General features: G+C 38.7%; 1 protein-coding gene across 1 annotated transcript in view; it reads left to right on the plus strand.

The window, feature by feature from the left end:
* The window catches only part of LOC112988218 (small ribosomal subunit protein bS6m), a 49,435-nt gene extending 31,092 nt beyond the window's left edge, over window positions 1–18,343 (plus strand). Inside the window, exons 2-3 of the mRNA XM_026108539.2 lie at window positions 5,573–5,712; window positions 17,710–18,343. Coding sequence (XP_025964324.1) covers window positions 5,573–5,712; window positions 17,710–17,890 — 321 coding nt within the window. The 3' untranslated portion in view covers window positions 17,891–18,343. The remainder of the gene's footprint in view (window positions 1–5,572; window positions 5,713–17,709) is intronic.
* The last annotated feature ends 1,101 nt before the right edge of the window (window positions 18,344–19,444 follow it).

The raw sequence follows: 19,444 nt of genomic DNA on the forward strand, positions 1-19,444 counted from the left end.
TTTCACAAAGGCCATGCTTGTTTTTTCTTCTTTATTCAGGACAGATTTCTGGTATGCTCTACAGTATGATACTGTGTCGCTAGCAACTCTGTATCCTACTTTTTGGCTTGTCTATGCAACACTGAGATGCTGCGGCTATGTCAAAGCTTCTATCATGAAACTGAGTATATTACATAAAAATACATGGGTTTTGATTCCCCTTGTCACTTTCAGACCTGTCGGCTCAACCAACAGATTTCCCAGTGACCCTTTCTACTCCTTGAATATTGTCCAAAGCAGTAGTAAGAAAATAATGTGCTGTAGCTGCTGCTTCCCAGTTCTTCACAGTAGTATTTGCTTGTCCCTCTTTTCCTTGGGTTTGTGGAGAAGGGGGACTGTGTGTGATTGCTTGGTAGTTGTTGTCATATAGACAGTCTTCTCTGTATGCTTATATTTTGCATTGTTTTTCCTGCTCTAAGAATCCAGTCTTGGAGGAAAATAATTCTGTTGCTGGGGTTTGCTTTGATGAGTTATAGTGAGGTTAAGGTAGTGATTCATTATGAACAATAAATCTAGAAGACAACACAGGGACATTGTTTGCTACCCTGCTTTAGGATTATTGCTGAAGGCTTTTAAAAAGAAATGGTGCTGTCATGGGAAGAAAAGAAATCTGAGCTTTGTTATTAACTCCTAAAAAATTCTTATCTTAGAGTAAAATTTTCCCAGCCTTCAATCCAGAAGTAAGCATTGATAGGGCAGGTGGTTGTTTGTAGGAACCCCATATCCATAAATGCGTTTGATGTTGCCATTGCTGTCTTATAACCATATTTCTATTTTGGCTTTTTTGTATGCACTGCTTCAGGTATCATGATGTCTGCCTTTGTTTTTCTTAATGTGATGAAGTACCTTGCTGAAATATCCTGAAAGTACCCTGCTCCTGGACCAGAACTTGGCTTTCAAAAGCTTACATATTGACTACATTTACATAGTAGGTCAAACTGTTCAAGCACTTGCATTTCTTCCGTTTGGAGCCTGTAACCAGTAGTGAAAACAGGGAGGAGGCAGCTGTTTAAAAAGTGAAATATTTAATTTTGATAAAACATTTAGAGAGAAAGGGCTTTTAAAAGTTTTTATATGTTTATTGTATCTAAAGAAAAGCATTGCACAATGGTGACCTAAACAGAATTTAGTTCCCCAGTAGGTTCTGATTGTCCATTTTAGCTGAGCAACTCCCCAGCATCTGCTCTGTGCAGAGGGTGTTTATAAACCCCACAGGCATACTTTTGTTCTTGTTCTTTTGCAGGCTTTTGACTTCCCGTGTCAAAACCACCAGTTCTGTAAAATGTTTGCAGCTAACTGGCTGAATATTCCTGGCTAATAATTTGGGCATTGTTTCTTCTCAGTGTTTATCTATGAGTTGAAGAACAGCTTTTTTTAGCTGTTGTTTCTTTTGTGGTTCTCTGTAAAATCTATGATCTATAGATTCAATCTATAGATAGATAAAGTAATCTCTTTATAGGCTAGCATACAGTTGGTCATCCAATAGCTAACTCAGTGTGTACTGTTTGTAGACGTTACAGAACAGCTCTAAACTTAGGCTTCCAAAGTGAAATATTGGAATCACACTTAAAAAGGTGAGTGTGTTTACAGGTGTTTTAAAAAGCAGTCTTGCTTTTCAAGGAGACTTACCCAGTTTTTCAGATAGAATTTATTTTATAAGTTGTCTATGTAGGCAGTCAAAAAGCTGTGCGTCTTCAGCACTACGTTGGGCATGCAGTATTTTTAAATATTCACTTCTGTCCATATATACGGTGGCACTGCAGGTGTACGTAACCCTTATCATATGAAACTAGGATTTTTTATTTCTTTGTAGTAATAAGAGTGCTTCTGTGACCTACCTACCTTTATCTTCAGTGCAGCAGGATCAAGGAGGGAGCTCGTCTACACTCTGTGCTCCCATTTATACCAAAGGCATACCTGGATCATTATATTACATAATTTCTAATTATGGGATAAGGGGGGTATCTGCAAATGCTAGCTGATAGTACAGAAATCTGAACTGCTGTCAAAAGGCTATGTAAGTTAATAATAGTGTTGCATGAAATTCAGTGGGAGTTGGATTGGACCTGTGTTAGGAGGAATCAAAGATGCTATTTCACCCAAATACGCCATTATTTGAAAATAATCTTCACATGGAATGGATGCAACTATGCAATGCCTAGTTCTGGAGACTCATTGCTCCAAGGTGTTACTTGTCCCTGTGCCTCAGTGTGGGTGATACCTGATTACAGCTTGAAGAAATCTGTGCCAAGTCTGCCATAGTTATCTTAGACCTGTCTTATATATCATTTGAACAGATCCAGAAAGAGTTTTGGAAATACAGTCTGGGTAGAAACACAGTCATATGTTCCATGGTGATACATTTTTTAGGAGGGTTAGCATTGCAGTAATAAACTCTGCTGGTGATAGTTATCATGATTAGTTCAATTTAAAAAATAAACAGTAAAATCCACAGCCTTTTCTGAGGCTAGGTCCAATAGAAACTAATTTGTGATTTTTATTTTTTAGTACTGTGTTGGACTAAGTTTAAAGTGCTGTATAATTCTTGTGTATATTTCATTGATCTTAGTATGTAACATTGTTTAACAATATAGGAGTTTTATTATTTTCCAGTGTATTAGCAGCTTGTATCTTATTACTTTACTAACTTCAGATTGAGTGTATTCTGAATCACGGCAACTAAAAACATTGTAATTTTGTTAGGTGCAGCGTATTCCTTCCTAAATGAACAAAAAAAGGCCAAAAAAGAGTTTGTTGTAAAAAGGCAACAACAGACCATTTTAGTCCTCCAATCTGGTGTAAGATGACTCTTCTGCTTTAGCAAGGGAATTGCAAAGACTTGTGAGCATTTTCAAGAAAAACTGTAGTGTTTGTGAGCAGCCCTTTTCCTTTGCAGAAAATTGCAGATCTAATTATATCCAATGGAACATACTCTTGTCCTAAGGTCTTCATAGGAGTCTTTAGGAAGTCTCTTATTTTCAAGACTTACTAACGTAAGTGGAATGTATCCTCCCACAGGAGGGTCCCGATAGTGGCAGAGACCTCTAGGCCCAGCTGTGATACAAATAATGACTAAGGATTTTTATACTACAGAGTTCTAGAAATTAAGTCTTCGTGTAGAAGGGAATCATGAGTGTTCTTGTTTGTAAGAGAAAAAACTGAGACCTGGGAAAGCAAACAAACTTGATGGTTCATTTTGTCTTTCCGGTTTCAGTTATTATTTGTGTTATGATTGTTCCTGAGACTCTAATTATGGAGTGTTGAAAAGTATTCACTCAAAAAAGAAATGTTTTATCCTTAAAAAAAAATATATATATATAATCCAGAAGTATTTGAGAGACGGGAGATGGATTTAAAGGGGGGAGCGAAAGGATTAACATGATCAGCTTCATGAGTTGACCAGCATGGTCAGGTGTAGCATCAATGTGTAGCTGCCTTACAGAGGGGTGGAAATCTCAGAAAATCAGAGAAATCAAATTCCTGTAATATTTGTGGGAATGGCTTGCTTTGTGGCAGGAGAGCAAAGAGAATTTCAAGGAAGCTGAATTAGCTTTGCAAATGTTTTTCGGGAAAGGAGGTCCTGGGCATAAAAGATGCTTCCTGGAAAATCTAATGACTGGTAATGGATGCAACCACCCTGAGTCAACTGAAAATAATGTTATCTCTGATTTTAAGCCAGAACATCATTTAAATTAATACAGTATAATCTGTAAGTTCTCTTAATAATGCCTTCGTCCTAACTTTTCACATTATTATAAGAGATACCTTTAGTATTTGTCTGTTCAGAGGAACAGTAGTTACAATACACTGGAAAATTTTGGTAGGGTAGCGACTTCTTTTTGTATGTGAGCATACTCGTCTGGTCCCCATTATGGTTTTACCACACCATCTACACATACACTGAAGAAAGAACAGGCATTTTTGCTCACCTTGTAACTGATTAGGCACTTTGTGTTGAAAATAATTTTCCCAAACAGTTTACATAACCACAAGAGGGGAGAATAAAATTTCTTAGTGATAGTGAGGAGTAATGCATGCTGTCACGTGACTGACCCTCGAATGCCACAGGGCAAAAACCACATGGGAACAGGAGAACATTTCAGACAGTCTGTACTTGAGGCTTTTTGAAGAGCAAGCAGCCTAGCAACATGTCATATGTTATACATCTCTGCTCTGCATTTGGAGGCTCTTTCATACTGCCTTGTATCCTCAGTAAAATGAAAGAGAAACTTCACATGCCAGAGCATGGCCTGCGCTGCATATTGTAAAATTCTGGTACCATTTTTTTCCACCAATTTCCCTTAAGCTTTCTGGGCATTAAACAGCTCTTTTTCCTAGCTAAGTTTTGCACCTCTAACGTAGGTTTAGGCAACTAAATTTCAGTCATCTTGTACATAAGGTGATTGAAAGATTACCCAAGTTTACTTCTGTCTGAGAAAGGATAGTGAAATCATTATGAGGGTCTGATTTAACAAAATAGCAACTACTCTGAAAATTAGCTAGCTTTCCATTACTTTTCTATTTGCAGTTGTTGCCATCTCACCAGACAAGTAGACTTGGGAATATATCTTGATGTGAAATGCGGGGAGAGGGCAGGGAAGACAGCCATGCAGTGTGTTTTGTGTTTGCTTGGACATCCATTTAATTTCCTTTCTCTACAGGAGGTTTGTTTTCTCGAAATACTTCTTGTCACTGAGAGTGTACCAAGTTAGCAGGTGTTTTCAAAACATTTTAATATGTACTTCATTAACATTTTCATAGATGTTGTTGAGTGTCATTGCTGGAACAATTCAGCACTCTAAAGAGCCCTGATATGCAGTAAGCAAGAAAACATTGCATCCATTTTACCTACTGTTTTTTGGCTGCCTGTCCCTCAAATTTGTATTTCTAAGAAGTGAAATCTCTGTATGTTAGACTAATTACTGCATTTCAATTTCTTATCTATTAAAAAGACTTGGACGTTGGCTATGTGAAAACAATGAAACGTGCAATGATTTAGCCAAGAGTCCAAATATGTATTACATGCTTGCAGTCGAAATGACTATATAAAATGAACATGGTGCTAGTGTTTGACTCTGTATCAAGCCACAGATTACTGTTCCCCTCCCCACACACACTGTTAACAGCTGTTGTGGTGAATAATATTAATTAGCATCAATGATCCAGGGACATTAAAACTGTTGCTGATTGATAATTGCTCTTTGCCATATATCTTTACTTACATCTGTGCAAGGTCAGGCAGAGTGTTATCAGGTGAGTTAAATTCATTGATTATTTCCTTTTGCTGTTGTTGATGTGGCCTGACTCGGAAATCGGTGGAAGCTTTGCTATTGCCTTAATTCCTAGGGGAATTGGTGTTTGTTCTTAAAAGAGTATTTTTATGGGGAAGTCTGCCTGTACTTCTGTTTTGCCATCTCATGTTATTAAATGATCTCTTCCAGCAGTTAGCTGTGCAAATACATGTGTTGATTCTAACTGCATAATAAGAATAACCAGATTTGTGTACATTTCTTCTCTTTTTTTTCTTTTAAAGCCTGAGACTGCAGCTGTGCTGAAGCGCACTGTTGAGGCTCTTATGGAGAGAGGAGCCATTGTGAGGAATCTAGAAAACCTCGGAGAAAGGTCTCTACCTTATAAAATCTCCAAGCACAAACAGCGTCACAGAAGAGGAGGGTATGCATGATGCATTATTCCTGAAAATATTTTGAATGGTTCTTTAAAATGTACATATGTAATTCTCATTGTTTGGTCTTCCCTGTGTTGTTTGGGTATATACATGTAATGTTTCTCACCTGCATACAGTGTTCTGTGGCTGTTCACGTGTGTATTCTACTGTAAGTATTCTGGATTTTTATTTTGTGTGGTGTTAGCTTTTTGTCAGTTGTCATATTATGAATAGTCTTATTTTAGGCCTTCATAACTACTTTGCCCAACATACACAATGTTATTCTGTTATGTCATTTTTATGAAATTATTTTCCAAGCCAGTCATGCTGTTTACTGATAAAAGTCTTATTTAATCTGCTGGCTACTAATTGGCAAAACTGATTCTTTTTCTCTAATGCATCCGAACTAAATATTAGTTACCACATATATCCTGTAAGACTTGCATGTGTGTATGATACAGTTTTTATTAACGATGACCACATAATTTGTGGGGAGTATGATTTGCTTACTTGAGGATAAATGAGTACCTTTATCCTGAACCGAGATTCTGAATTAAAGTATCAGCTAGCAGGTTTCTCCTGAGATGGAGAACAAATGTACTGTAGATTTCATCCTCTGATTGCTTACCCTCCTGTTTTGTTGCTCCTTAAGACTACCTCTGAAATGAATGCTGGCTCTCAGCAAGGATTGAGAAATGTTGCTAGGCAACCAGGATTGCACAGAGGCTGCATGCAATAATCAAAACAACAATTAGATGCACACTTTTCTTAATCCTTTGAATATAACTGCGTGAAAGCTGACTGTTGGCCAACGCACGAGCTGTCTTCCATGGCGTGCAGTCGGTACGGGTGAGTGTGAGGTGGCTCCAGAGGTGCTCTTTTAGGCTTTGCAGCCATTCTTAGATCATCTCCCCAGGGCAGACTCACAGTTTCACTCCCTCTTCTAAAGACCTCTTTATTCTCCTGTGAAGTAGGAGTGGTGACAGCTGCCAGTTAAAGCGGACTGACAGAAAGGGTAGAGGAAGAAATCTCCATGATGTGCCTCTTACTTAACCAAAAGCAGTGGTGTCATGGCCATAACTGTCTTGCAGTCTTCCTCCATGGTGTCTGTAATTCTCTGCCTTCGAAACATCTCTTGATCCTGACAGTTGTGTTTTAGCATGAAGTCCTGTTGTCTACACATGGACACTAATGAAAGCCTTCTGTCAAGGCAGGATTATTAATTATCTCATTCTTCTATTGGTGTAGAAGCATTTTATGAATGTTAAATTCTTTTCAGACTGCTTAAGCAGAACCAGGATCTGGTATTATACTCCTTTTACTCTGGGAAGCCAAGGCAGAGGGATTAAGTTGCATTAATTTTGGATACTGAAGTCGTGACTTCTACGTTCTAGATTTTTTTCTAGAATACTTAACGTGCTGTACCATGTCATTGCTTTGGATCGCAGTTCCCACTCAACTTGGGTGGCAGCACTTCTGCAGATCAGGTCTCAGGTTCTTCAACTGGGAAGCCAGAAAAGGAGAACACAATAACCAGTATCGCGGGAATTACGTAGCAGAGATGAATGGAATCCATTCCTCCAGGGGATATTTCAGATGCCTAAACTAGCTTAACTCATTTAGTACAACAGATTACCTGTTTAGTAAGCAGGAGGAGGGGATCTGCAGACTGTAACGCTCTTCCCTGCACAGTCCTCAGAGCAGGCTTATTTTGCATTCTGAATGAAGCAGGGTTCTAGTAAAAATAATTGCAATCATGTCTTGATACATAAGCATGAAGCCGTCAAATTAATGTCACCATTGCTATTCCTGCTCCACCTGCGAGTTCAAGTCTCTCTAAACACTTAGCAGTCATTCTGCTTGCCTTGGATTTAGCTCCTCTGTATTTGAATACGACAGTTCTCTGCTCTGAATTGCTTGGCTTCTGGAAAGGGAGAAGCTGATTAAGAGAGAGTACTACTGGAGAGAGTAGTTTTCTGTGCTTTCAACTGGAAACTCAAATTCAGGAGAAACAAGATATTATAATGGTAAGCAGCAGGCAGTTTTAGTATCTGATACTGTGGGAGAATGTAGCTGTGTAGATTTTGCTAGAGAGATTGCAGTGCAGTGTGAGTGTGGGGGATTCCTGATAGACCATCTGATATTTTATGTGGTTGGGAGAATAACTCGGGATATTAAAGACAATTTAGGAGTAGGAAGTGAAAAGCCAATTCTTTATCCACCTTGTAAAATTGCTCAATTCTGCTTTACAGCATCTGTAAAAGTAATCTTATTTTTCCCAGGACAAAGTATTAAAAAAAAAAAAAAACAAACAAACCCAAAACCTGACAAAAAAGAATCTTTTAGAATATCTCAGTAAATTAGATATGCACCTGTACTTACTAAGAGATCCTAAGATCTTTCTTCCTTCATAGTGAAATTTTAATTCTGTTCCTTTCTTACCTGTTTTACCAACAAGACTCCCTTTCTTACCACCTCCCTGTTCTTCCCCACTTGGTGTTGAATAGTATAGAGCGTTACAGAGTGACTTGGTGTAAATCGTGTAGTGTGTGTCACCTTTTCGTTATTTTGTTCTTTTTTTCTAAAGTAACCAAAACAGCTTCTGTGAGTGCAGATGATGCTGTGTCTGTGAGGAGAGTGTTTAATCTTTTAAAGCTTTTTTTTCTTCAGGGTTTTTTTTTTTTTTTTTTTTTTTTTTTAGTTTTGTGATTCTCAGCAGGGCTTCGGATAGTTTATTTTCTGATAGTGTCTGGAGGCTTTTGGGCTTGGAATCTATGCTGAATCTTTTACTTCTTTGACCTCCTGGCTGGTAAATGGTGTGAAAATTACTGCAATACAGCATTCGTAGCATGGGTCACAGCTTAATAGAATCTGCTTCTTAGAGACAGCTCTTGTCCTAGTGGCCATTGTATGAACCATCTCCCTGTTGCTCAGTGGCATAGGATCCCCTCAACTGTGTGGACTGTTTACCTGGAAACAACAAATCAGAAAATATATTGATATTTTATCTTCCAAAGTAGTGTAGAGTGTCTCGTTTTGTTCCCTTGTAAAACTCTCCCAATGTTACCCAGTCTGTTTCTCTTATCTTGACTTGAGGGCCATCCATATGCACCAGCCAGCTATTTGCATTTTCCACTGGGATGAGCTCTTGGTGTGCCTAGCTACCATTTTTTCCCAGCCCTTTGCTGTATGTTTCTTTAATTTAATTAATTTCATTTTAAATGCAATTCAAGTCTTTACTTGCAGCATATAAATAAAACTGAATGATTGACAGAAACAATATGGCAGTTCAATATGCACAACAAAGCTACCACTGGACTTAGCCAGGTTATTGTAGTGTCTTCTGTGAATAGTAAGGAATTAAATGGGAAAATACATATTCATAGGTCAGTTGTGGGTCAGTTGTTTCCATATGAGTTCTGTAGTGCTTCAGCATCGTCCGTCTCAGAAAGCCGTTATCGCATTAAAGGCACGTAACACATTCAGGAATATCCAGGAGACTTTTCTGAGAATGAGAGGTTTACTGCCGATTGATCTGTGAGCTGAGATTTTTCAAAGCCTGCCATCAGGGATTGTGTGGCCTGCAGCTATCACTGGAATGAACGGGAGTTTTACTCTCCCAGGCAGCTTTGAAGACCTTAGATCATACATCTCATTGACTTGTTCCTTCTCAGCAAGTAATGTTCACTGAGGAGGTGGTGCATATGTATTGAAGGTATATTAAAACAAATTTAGGTCTTTCTCTTAAATGTATTTCTTTTGGCAGAAAACACCTTTGTTGTTTAGAGTATCTAATATTGACAGCTCTTGAATTCCTGAAACATGCAATTTTCATAATTACTTAAACTGTGTGGATGCATATGAAGAATAAAACTTTTAAACCATTTGTTTACTGATATTTTAAACCAAAGTTGAAGTAGCTACTAATTTACATTTATGATATTAATAACCATAAAACATTAATATTTCCTTTTAAAGAATTTAGGATCATGGCTCAAGTAAATTCTGTAACATCTCACAAAATTGTAACAAATACTGTTCATCCTATGGATGAATAAAATGAGACACAAGGACATGTTGGTCCCAATGTGGGTTGGGTATGTAAATTTACTTGAGGTACTGAGCATGAATGACCTGCCCATGACCGCTGCGTCACTTAAAGTTGGGAATCCTTATTTACGTTTTTTATCTTCTAATAGGCAATAGTATTTGCTCTGAGTATTTGTTTTTCTAGCTACTTGTTTATCATTTTTGATGAGGTTTTAAATTATTCTTAATACAGTGGTGCATTTTTTTTCTTTTACACTGTATCACATGTATCAGTAGGTGCTTATTTTTGGAGCAAGCAAAGGTGAACTGATTTAAATAAGGTGTGTATTAGTATTTGAATTCAAGGAATGTTAAACTGTAGGTTTGTTTGCTATTTACAGTGATAAAAAAGCATTGGATCCCTGAAAGCAGCAGTCCTCAAATAAAGTGTCCAGACAAGGGCTGGATGAAATTACAGTGCCACTGCTGCCTATTTGGTCAGTGTTAAACTGGAGAATGTTGCAGCTGCTTGTAAAATGATGGATCCCAGTAGTACAGTCTGTGGGTCAGGTTGGGCTTTGTGGCTTACCTGAGTTGTCTTTAGCTTTGCCAGGCTCTGACTTAATCTCGTGCTTGCAACACTTGATGCTTCAAGGCGTCAGGCAAAGGAGCTGCTTTGGAGGAGGTGGTTGGTTTGTAGGATATTTTTACTTTAGGGGAGCTGGTGCAAGGAAGTCTACAGATCAGACCTTTTAAAAAAAATAAGGTTCAGACACTGCTTCGGGAAGGTGGCTCAAAGTTTTTACGGACCGGGGATCTAGTACGCTGGAGGAAGGAGCTATAGCTGGCTCTTTGGGGAGAAGAAGGTGTCCAGATTTTACTGGGTTTTGAATATTGCCTTCTACCTGATATCTTGCTATCCCCTGGAGATTTGTTTTTAGTGGGTGGTTTTCTCATTTGTTTTTCTTTTTAAATGTTGTTGCCATTCTTACTTTGGTTATCTCTCTGTTGTATGTCAGCCTGGTCACTGCTCAGATTTACTTAATTCTGTAGTTCAGTAGAGCCTTGTGGCCTCTACCTTTTACTTTGCTCTGTGTATGTGTTTGCTTTCCCCCCACTTAATCCACCTGTAATTTAGTAGTTTTTAGACCTTTCTCCCTGCGTTTGACCATTACATTTACTTGATTTGTGAGTTCTCCAGTTAAACTGTGCGTAATTCTGATTATTCATAACAATTTTCATGTTTCTTTTGCCAGTTTTTCGCTGCCTTGTTGTTTTGTTCCCTTTCAAATTTGATTTTGAAAAGATGGCAATTTTCTTTTGTTATTTGCTTGCTTGTCTCTTAATCTTTTTGTTTTGCTGTTCATTCCAGTTATCTGATCAACCCACTTGTTCTCTGAAATAGCAAACTTGGGCCTTACTTTTGTTCTCGCTGAATTGTATTTTAGGAGCTTATCTTAACATGTGTATGGGGAATTTTCTGCTGGAGGTGTGCAGGGACTCTAGTGATGGCCAGATAGACTAAAAAGCACAGAAGATATATAGCGTCTAATAGAACGGAGAGTCAGAAAATCTGGGTAGCAATTTTAGTTGCGCCATGGACTTCTTTGTGTGGCAGGGGGAAAATTGCAAAGCAAGGTCCTTTCCCAAAGATGCAGTGTGATCAGCTCAACTTGGCTTTCAGGCTTTGCAGCTCTGCAATGACTCCCCAGCAGTGGGGAGCAGTTCATCAGGCTTTGGTACCTTAGCTTCCCCTCTACTGTGGCAGGAGGGCTGAGTGCCTCCCTCGGAGGTTGTTCTGTCCGTTCCTCAGATCGCTCCCACTTCAAGGTCTGAGGCAGTTTGTGCCCCTGTAGGACCATCATGTTTTGCCTTTTTTATATGGTGGAGTAACATAAAATCACTTTGTCTAAACAAGTGCTCAGGAAGGAGAGGGCATCGTTTGCTCTGTTTAATTTCTCGGTGCCTCAGTGTCCCAGTATAGCAAGTACAGACAGTTATTAAGAGGAGTGTTTCGGTCGCTGAGTGTAATGTTAAAAGATTTGAATATTTTGGAAACATATTTATGTAAATTATTTTACATGTTCAGACTGTTCATCTTTAAGTATCTGAGGTTAGGAACTATACTTACACAATTTATTTTTAAACAAGCAGCTTGTTGCAGAGTAGTATTCCATGTGGACAAGAGATGTTAAGTAGTCATTCCAATAACCTGTGCTGTCTGGATATCACTTTATTTATTTTAAGAGTAAAATAATAGTTGCCCGTCAGAATTTTTCTCAGGAGCTTTTACAAGTTTTAACAACCCTTCCTCCCCTGCCCCCAAGTAGAATACAAACTATCCTACAGGTAAAGGACTTCATCCTTCAGATAATGTACCAAAATGCTTAGCTTCACTCAGGTAGACTGTTTTGATTATTTTCATGGCTATTGAATGATTAAGGCCAAATAGGAAGAAAGAAAAGCAAGCAGGTGAAAGAGCTTGCAGACTTTCCCTTCTCAATACCACCAAACTAAACTTACAGTTAATGCACAACCTGTCTTGTTTGTTCTTCTCAGATTTTAGAGCACCTGGAATTGCATCAGCAAAAAGGAGTTCTGTTTCCATAATGTAGTGGGATGAAAACCAAATTGGTTTGAATATTTGAGTATTAGGCACATGTGCAGTATTTTCTGCTAAATTGATTATCTTCTTCCACTAGATGGGGCTTTCTTCACTGATGAATTGAACCATTACTTTTCCTTCAAGTGCTTTTGTTCACATGCACATGCTATTGTTAAGTGTGCATGTGCCTCAGGTAAGAGAGTCGTGAAGTGATTTTTCTTCACCTTTTCTGTGGGAGTGCAATTTGCACAATTTCAGATCATTTCAGAGGAAATGGCACAGTGCAGTAGCGTGTGATGTTAAGGCACCAGTATCATTGTCTCATGCACAAAATTCTGTAGCATCCTTGTGCAAGCACATTGCAGTGTTTTGCTCTTAAATAGTGCAGTGGTTGCTCTTAAATAATGATCTTGGTGGGATGAGAATTTTGTATTTTTTAAGCTGTGTATTCTACAGAAGCAGAAATGTGACCCACACAGAATTAATACTTCCTGTGTAACTACAGCCCAGCTTATAACAGTTTAGCAAACTTTTCAAATCTACCCCAGTGAGAACTGACCAAAACCAAGTATCTATTGACTTTTCAGACACACAGAATAGGTCAGACTGATTTCTCTTCTGCAGTTTAACAGTAAGTTTTTTTTATTTTGTTTTTCTGCAACGCAGCAAAATGTCTTTCCATTATTTAATTAGCTTAATAACAGGCGTCCATGTCTAGGATTTGGCAAATGAAATTTCTGAAAACTCTGGATAGCAAGAAATAATCTTCCCCAGAGTACTTGCTCATTATGGATTATTTGCATCAGTTCTGTGGCACAGCCTAGTTACTGGCTACAGCTTTTGGGTTTGTTCTGGTACTTGCCAGTTGCTGTCCTGGTAATTTTCAAGGGACTTAATCTATTCCATATATATTTTTTGAAAGCTAAAAGTAAAATGTTAACTAGTCCTTCCAGCTACAAATCAGACATCCTTCTGAGCATAAACTTGGCCGCTTGCCCCACTAAGGAAGAGTAGCTACCGCAGGAGCTGAGAAGAAAAACATACTGCCTCTCTTCAGAGTAAATGCAGTGGACCCAAAGACGAGATTATCATTCAGGTAGCAAAATGATTTCATTAACATAGAATTACTTTAATGAGAATGAATGTCCAGCCACTTTCACAGGAATACCAATGCCTTTTTTTTCCTCCAGACTGTTTCTGTTTCATTCTTAGGTGCTCTACCTGTTCCTCAGAACACTGTCTTTCCTTTATGTTTCCACTTCCTCACTGGCGAAGCTTACTTAGACTTACTGCCAGTATGTACAGGAGAGATTTAAAAGCAAGATAGCTAACTGAGTTCAAGCTTATCATGGTGAAGCATACACACATTTTCTGGACACAGCTGTGGGATCACATAGCCTCCTCTAAGTCCTCCATGTGTGTGCTTTTCCCTTGTCTCCCCAGACACACTGCACGTAGCCTTAGAGTCATATTCCAGGAGGGTTTAAAAGCGAGTTTTGATCCAGGTGCTTTTCAGGATTCTTTGAAGTCGGAGAATTTGAAAGCAAACTGTTTGAGTGTCCTTAGGACTCAAAGTTCAAACAATTTCTGGCTTGGATACGTTGAAAAGAATGAAAGAAACTTAGCATTTTTATCTCATATGCAAAGGCAAGTCCTCCTTTTTTGCCATCATATGATTCTGCTTATTTTTCCATTAATGCAGTGTTTTAATATGATGTTTCAGTAGATAGAGAGTCTGTTGTCCTGCATTTAAATCATCCTTCTATTTACAGAAGAGCAGAATGGCAAAAATAAAACTGTGGTCTCACAGCGAATCAGTGGAATTTTCCTGCATTTCTCCTCTGATGACTCGGCTGACTCCTAGAGAGCCTAAACCCTTTCTGATTTGTGCTTGCAAGAAAGAGGTGGTTTCCCTCCTGCATTGCTGTATTTTCACCATATTTAAGTCTCACTGGGGTTTGGTTTTGTTTACTAGACAAACAGTCTGTGTATCAGGTCATAGTTCATTGGCTTAAAATAAGGTTGCCACGGGCCTTATTGAGAGGTGGGTTTAAAAAAAACAGCTACCTCATGACAGCTGATTTAAATACCTGTATTCTGGGGGAAAATATTCTAGATCTCCTCCAAGACTGCAATTTCACTTTTGGTGGTTTCTTTTGCAGCCATTAGTTTCTTCTCTCTTTTTTTAATGAGGGAATAGTATTTTTTATGCTGGCCCTCTTTCCCTTCTCTCTTTTTTTTGGCAGAGCAAGGCAATTATTGCTTGTTATGTTGAAGAATGCTGGCTGTTTTTTTTAAAAAAAATTGCATTGTTCCCAATTACTGCAGTTTTGTATCCTCAGATAAAATACCTATTCTGTGAGGAGTCATAAAGATACGCTGTAACAGCTCATCCTCCCATCCCCCACTTCTCCTTCAGTTATCAACAGTGCGTCAGTGGAAATTTCCACCCTTTGCTAATGTGAGAGAAAGCACAAAGTTGCAAAGCAGCCTTTTGAGGAAAAAAACTATCGCCGTTTTAGGAACACAGTGAAAAACAGCATACAACTTGCGAGCAGAAATGAAATTAAATTCTAGAGAAGTGGGACTAAAATGATACAGCAAAGGCCACAGTTCGCGAGGACATGCATTTGATATTGTAGATAGATCGCTAAGGGAAGGGGGCATGTAAGTGTTGTTGTATTATCAATTACAATTTCTACCCCCCTCAGCCCCGTTTTATTAGTTGCAGCTGTTAGAGCATTTGGAAGGGTTCTTCCAAAAGAGAAGATTTAAGTGGCATCTGCTAAATTTACCAATAGCTTTTAATGGCTTTAACAGAAAATACAGCTTTTCCTTTTTACAGGATGTGCATCCTTGAGAAGTTGCTACACAGTACTTCTAATACATTGTCCAAGCTTAAAAATTGCTTTTCTCCCGAAAGTTGTAACTGGGTGACTTCTCTTATTTTCTGGAGACCAGAAAACAGTAGGCAGCTCAGTTTCTCACCTACATTAAGCCCAGTCATGTTCCCTGTTGAAGCCTTTGAGGATTTGCACGGTGGACTAAGCAGACCATAGTGCCTCCAAACCTTTCCTAAGGCGAGTTATTCCCATAACTCTCAATAGTCTTATTGCAGTCAGAGGAGCAGCACCTTAACTGACGTGAGCTGGCACTGGTCCCTTGGCTTTGGTGACGCTCTGCCACAGCCCGCACCAGCTGGGCATCTGTGCTGGAGGACTGGTTGCTTCACCACAGGCTGCAGGGAGATTTTTTGCTGTCGGGCCTTTCACGTATGAGGATTCAGTGCTTCAATCTGGTCCTTCTGAAAAAGACTTCAGAGATGCATTGTGGCTATTAATGTAGGTGCCTGCACAAGAATTTCAGAATCAGGATGTCTGGCTACGGAAAAGCTTCTTTGCAGTGTTTTCCATGTGTGAGTCCCACCCCTGTGCAGCAATCCAGTACACGCTACTTGAGTCATTTCTGACCTGATGGCTCTCCTCTGTGTGTAATACTTCTGATGTTACTTAGCGTAACTCACTTAGTTGGATGAGAATTAACTCTGTATGTGGTGAGCAGCATGAAAAACGTGTTTTTGTTGTTGATGACCCCATCTCCTGTATTTCCTCTTGTGACCCCTATTCAGCTTCTGGTCTTGGGAACTTACTGTCCAAGATTACCATTAGGAACTGGACTGTAAGGTGTGATGTTCATGGTATATTTGACTTTAGTAAGAACCTGTACCTCTTGTAGAACAATATCCTGTGCTTAGGTAGAGTTTTGAAATCAAACTGGGATGCTTGATCCTGTTTGGGTACAAGTGATTTAGGAGTGGGTTTCTTTGCAAATGTAATGTGACTTCATTTAAGGGATGTCACTTTCGTGTTATACTGACACTTCTATTAAACATGAGGAGCTAAGATTAAAAAGAAATGGCTGAAGTACTGCTGGTCTAGGAAACAAGGTGAGTGGTTAGTTCACTTTAATAGGATTTCTGAGAAACAAGTTACAGTGTCTTTGTACTATACTGTGGTTAGTGCCATGCCAAATGCAGACTGACTGATCAGAAAGTTTTCTTGATTGCAATTGGATTGAAAATGCTAGTTCATTCACAGAATTTCAAGGGAGGAGTGATAGACAATGGCATGGCCTACTTATTTTCTATGCGACTATAATGGCTGGCAGTCAGCCACCCAGAACTTGCAGGAACAGCTAGACATAATGTTGCAAATGAATTGAAGGTGTATATCATATTAAGATAAGGGATCTGAATTCACGTATCGGAGAGTAAGCCAGTGTGTAGTGTATAGTCATGGTCCCCATTCTGAAATGGGGCGGTTCTATCGAACTCATGAACTACAGTAGGCCTTATCGCTTGCTCATGTGTGCTAGAGTTTTGAAAGCCTCTAAAATGAAAATCGAGCTCATGATCAAGGTGCAGTTCTTCAACAAAGGAGTTTATTGCAGAAGTAACCTCAGTGACTTCATGTTAATGGAGAGCAATGCTCTATTTGCTGTGTGTAAGCTTTTCTCTTTATAGTTGTCAAAGATAAGTAGGTCGTAGACACTAAGTGCTTACCTGGAGCTGTGCGTGTGTGGAAGTAAGACCTTTTCACTCCTGCCAAGGTCATCAAGAGAGTATGCTCTTCAGGTGCCAACTGCACAAGCTGGCATTTCCTGCACGCAGCTTCAGCTCCTGTCCACAGTTTGAAAATTTAAGCCATGTTCACATTGGAGATGTGCCTAATTTGGCCTAAGTCCATCTCCTTGTTTCTTCTGCGCGCGCTCTCTCTCTCTCTCTCTCTCTCTCTCTCTCTCTCTCTCTCTCTCTCTCTGTGTGTGTGTGTGTGTGTGTGTGTGTGTGTGTGTGTGTTAATATCCATTCAGCTGTGGAGAAGAATTTCAAAGGAAGAAATGTTCCCATATAAACATAAGCTTGAGATGTTTCACACTGACACCTGTTCCTGGCTCCATCCTCCAAATGTGGCATGGCGAAGTTCCCCCGTTTCCCCCCCCCCCCAAAAAGATGCAGTAAATTCAAAGGAAAACGCACGTTGTAACTGAAATGGATGTGCCACCTTACTTTTTAAACTGTTCAAATCAAGGTGTGTAGATGAAAGGAGTAGGTAAAAGGAGGGTAAGCTGTCTTTCACCTCTGTGTAAGCGATGCTGTACAACAAAGAAAAGTGCAGGCTGAGCATGCTTCAACTGAACTACTCATATTCGAAGTCAGAATAATACTGAGCTTTTCTTCAAAACCAGTTTGGATACTAAAATTTAAGAAATAATTAGAAAGTTTCATTTAAGAAATCCCACAGAACAGTGATTTGAATTAAAGTTTTTGGAGTGAAGGTCTTTTGTTTTATTGTGTGTATGTTTCTCATTGCAGGTATTTTTTGGTAGACTTTGAGGGCCCACCTTCGATTGTATCGACCATGATGGATCATTTAGGACGTGATATTGATGTAATTAGACGTACTTTTTTAAAGCATCCAGTGTCAAAGACAGAAGAATGCAGTGGCATAATCCCAGTCACCTATGAAGATAAACTAATTGCCAAGAAGAAATGAATATTCCAAATAACATGTTCAAAACTTTAAAAAAAAAAAAAATTAGCCTTGCTTTGGGATACAATTGTGATAACTAATGTTCATGAAAAATAATCAGTTTTACCATATGATGTGTGTGGTATAGTGCGTTATCTGAAGTTATTGTAACATTTGGGTTTTCTTCTTTTGTTTAAAATAATTTGAATAGATTTTATCTGCATGCTTATCTTGATACTTGATGACTCTGGAAATTGATTTTCCTTTTTCTTAAAGCATTACATTGATAATGAAGATTTATCCATCATCAGAAGGCTAAAAATAGCCTTCTTTCCCAAAGAAAGCTTACTTCAGAATATGTATATTTACAGAAGAGATTAAAAAGTCTGTAGTGTAAATATAGCAGTATAATATGATTTGTTTGAGCGTTTTTTGCCTTTTTAAAAAAAGATAATAAAAGTGTGATTAAAAATAAAACTTGACTGATTTTTAAGACCAGGAAAGGAACAAGAAAAAAAAAAACCTTACACTGCAAAAAGACATGTCAAACTTATTTCTTTAAGGTAGTCACAGAACTCTGGTGAAAGTACAGGTAAAAAATTACTCTCTATAGAAAAGCCTAGAAATTTCCAGGTGGCAGGTTAGAGAATAACCACACTTCTGTATGAACAGAAGAAGAAAAGATACTTTGTTTTACCATGAGCTAGACCCAGGTGGACATTTTTGACTGAGAAAAATGTCAGGAAAAAGGTCTTGCAGGTATTTTGTATGTCTTTGGCTCTTGTAATAACAGAAGAAACAGGGGTGGATGAATGATATTAATGTTGTATGACCTCCTGCAGGTCAAACATAAATTCAAAAGTGTCGAGAGGATCCCTATATTTCCCCCGTGTTACTGAAGGAATGCCCCTGCCATCTCTCCTACCAAAGGAGAGCATGTGTGTGTAGTAGTTTTTATAGAAAAATAGGTTGACATTGATACATTGTTATACAAAGAGGATGTTTTTTACCTGAATGAGCTTCATCTGGAAATCTCCTTCTCTGGCATTATGGGTTGCCAAAGGGAGGACAAGTCTAGAAACCAATGTCAGATTCCCAAAGAACTTTGACAGGCCTTGCTGGCATGACTGCTCTCTAGCACGCTGTTTGATGATGAGTTTGTCTGCTGTCTTTCTTGGAGGTTGGTGGGTCTTTTTTTTGGGAGTGCTGCCTTTTTTTCTTAGATACAGAAATTTGGAGCAAAACAAAACTAGCTTTTCCTGAGTTTCTTCTTTTCCTAAAGGAAATTGTGAATTACGTAGAAAAGCGAAAGAGGAAATTTTCTTTCTCCATATCTTTATTCAGCAGACGTGAATGTGTTTGTTTTAAGTTTTTCAGTTTTTAAATCTGTTTCTCTTAGAAGAGCAGGACTGTCACATTTTGTCCTTTCTTTTCTGGAAAAGCAGGTGGAAGGCTAGAGAGAATGCACTATGTGTTTACTGAAGCCCCATCTACTTCAGGTGCTTTTTGTAGTTACTGCCAATTCTGTTCATTTGGTTGGTGTGTACACTAGTGCCAGCTCCAGGCAGAGCTTTTCTT

Source organism: Dromaius novaehollandiae, chromosome 1 (assembly GCF_036370855.1).
Source record: "Dromaius novaehollandiae isolate bDroNov1 chromosome 1, bDroNov1.hap1, whole genome shotgun sequence".
In the NCBI taxonomy this organism is placed as follows: domain Eukaryota; kingdom Metazoa; phylum Chordata; class Aves; order Casuariiformes; family Dromaiidae; genus Dromaius; species Dromaius novaehollandiae.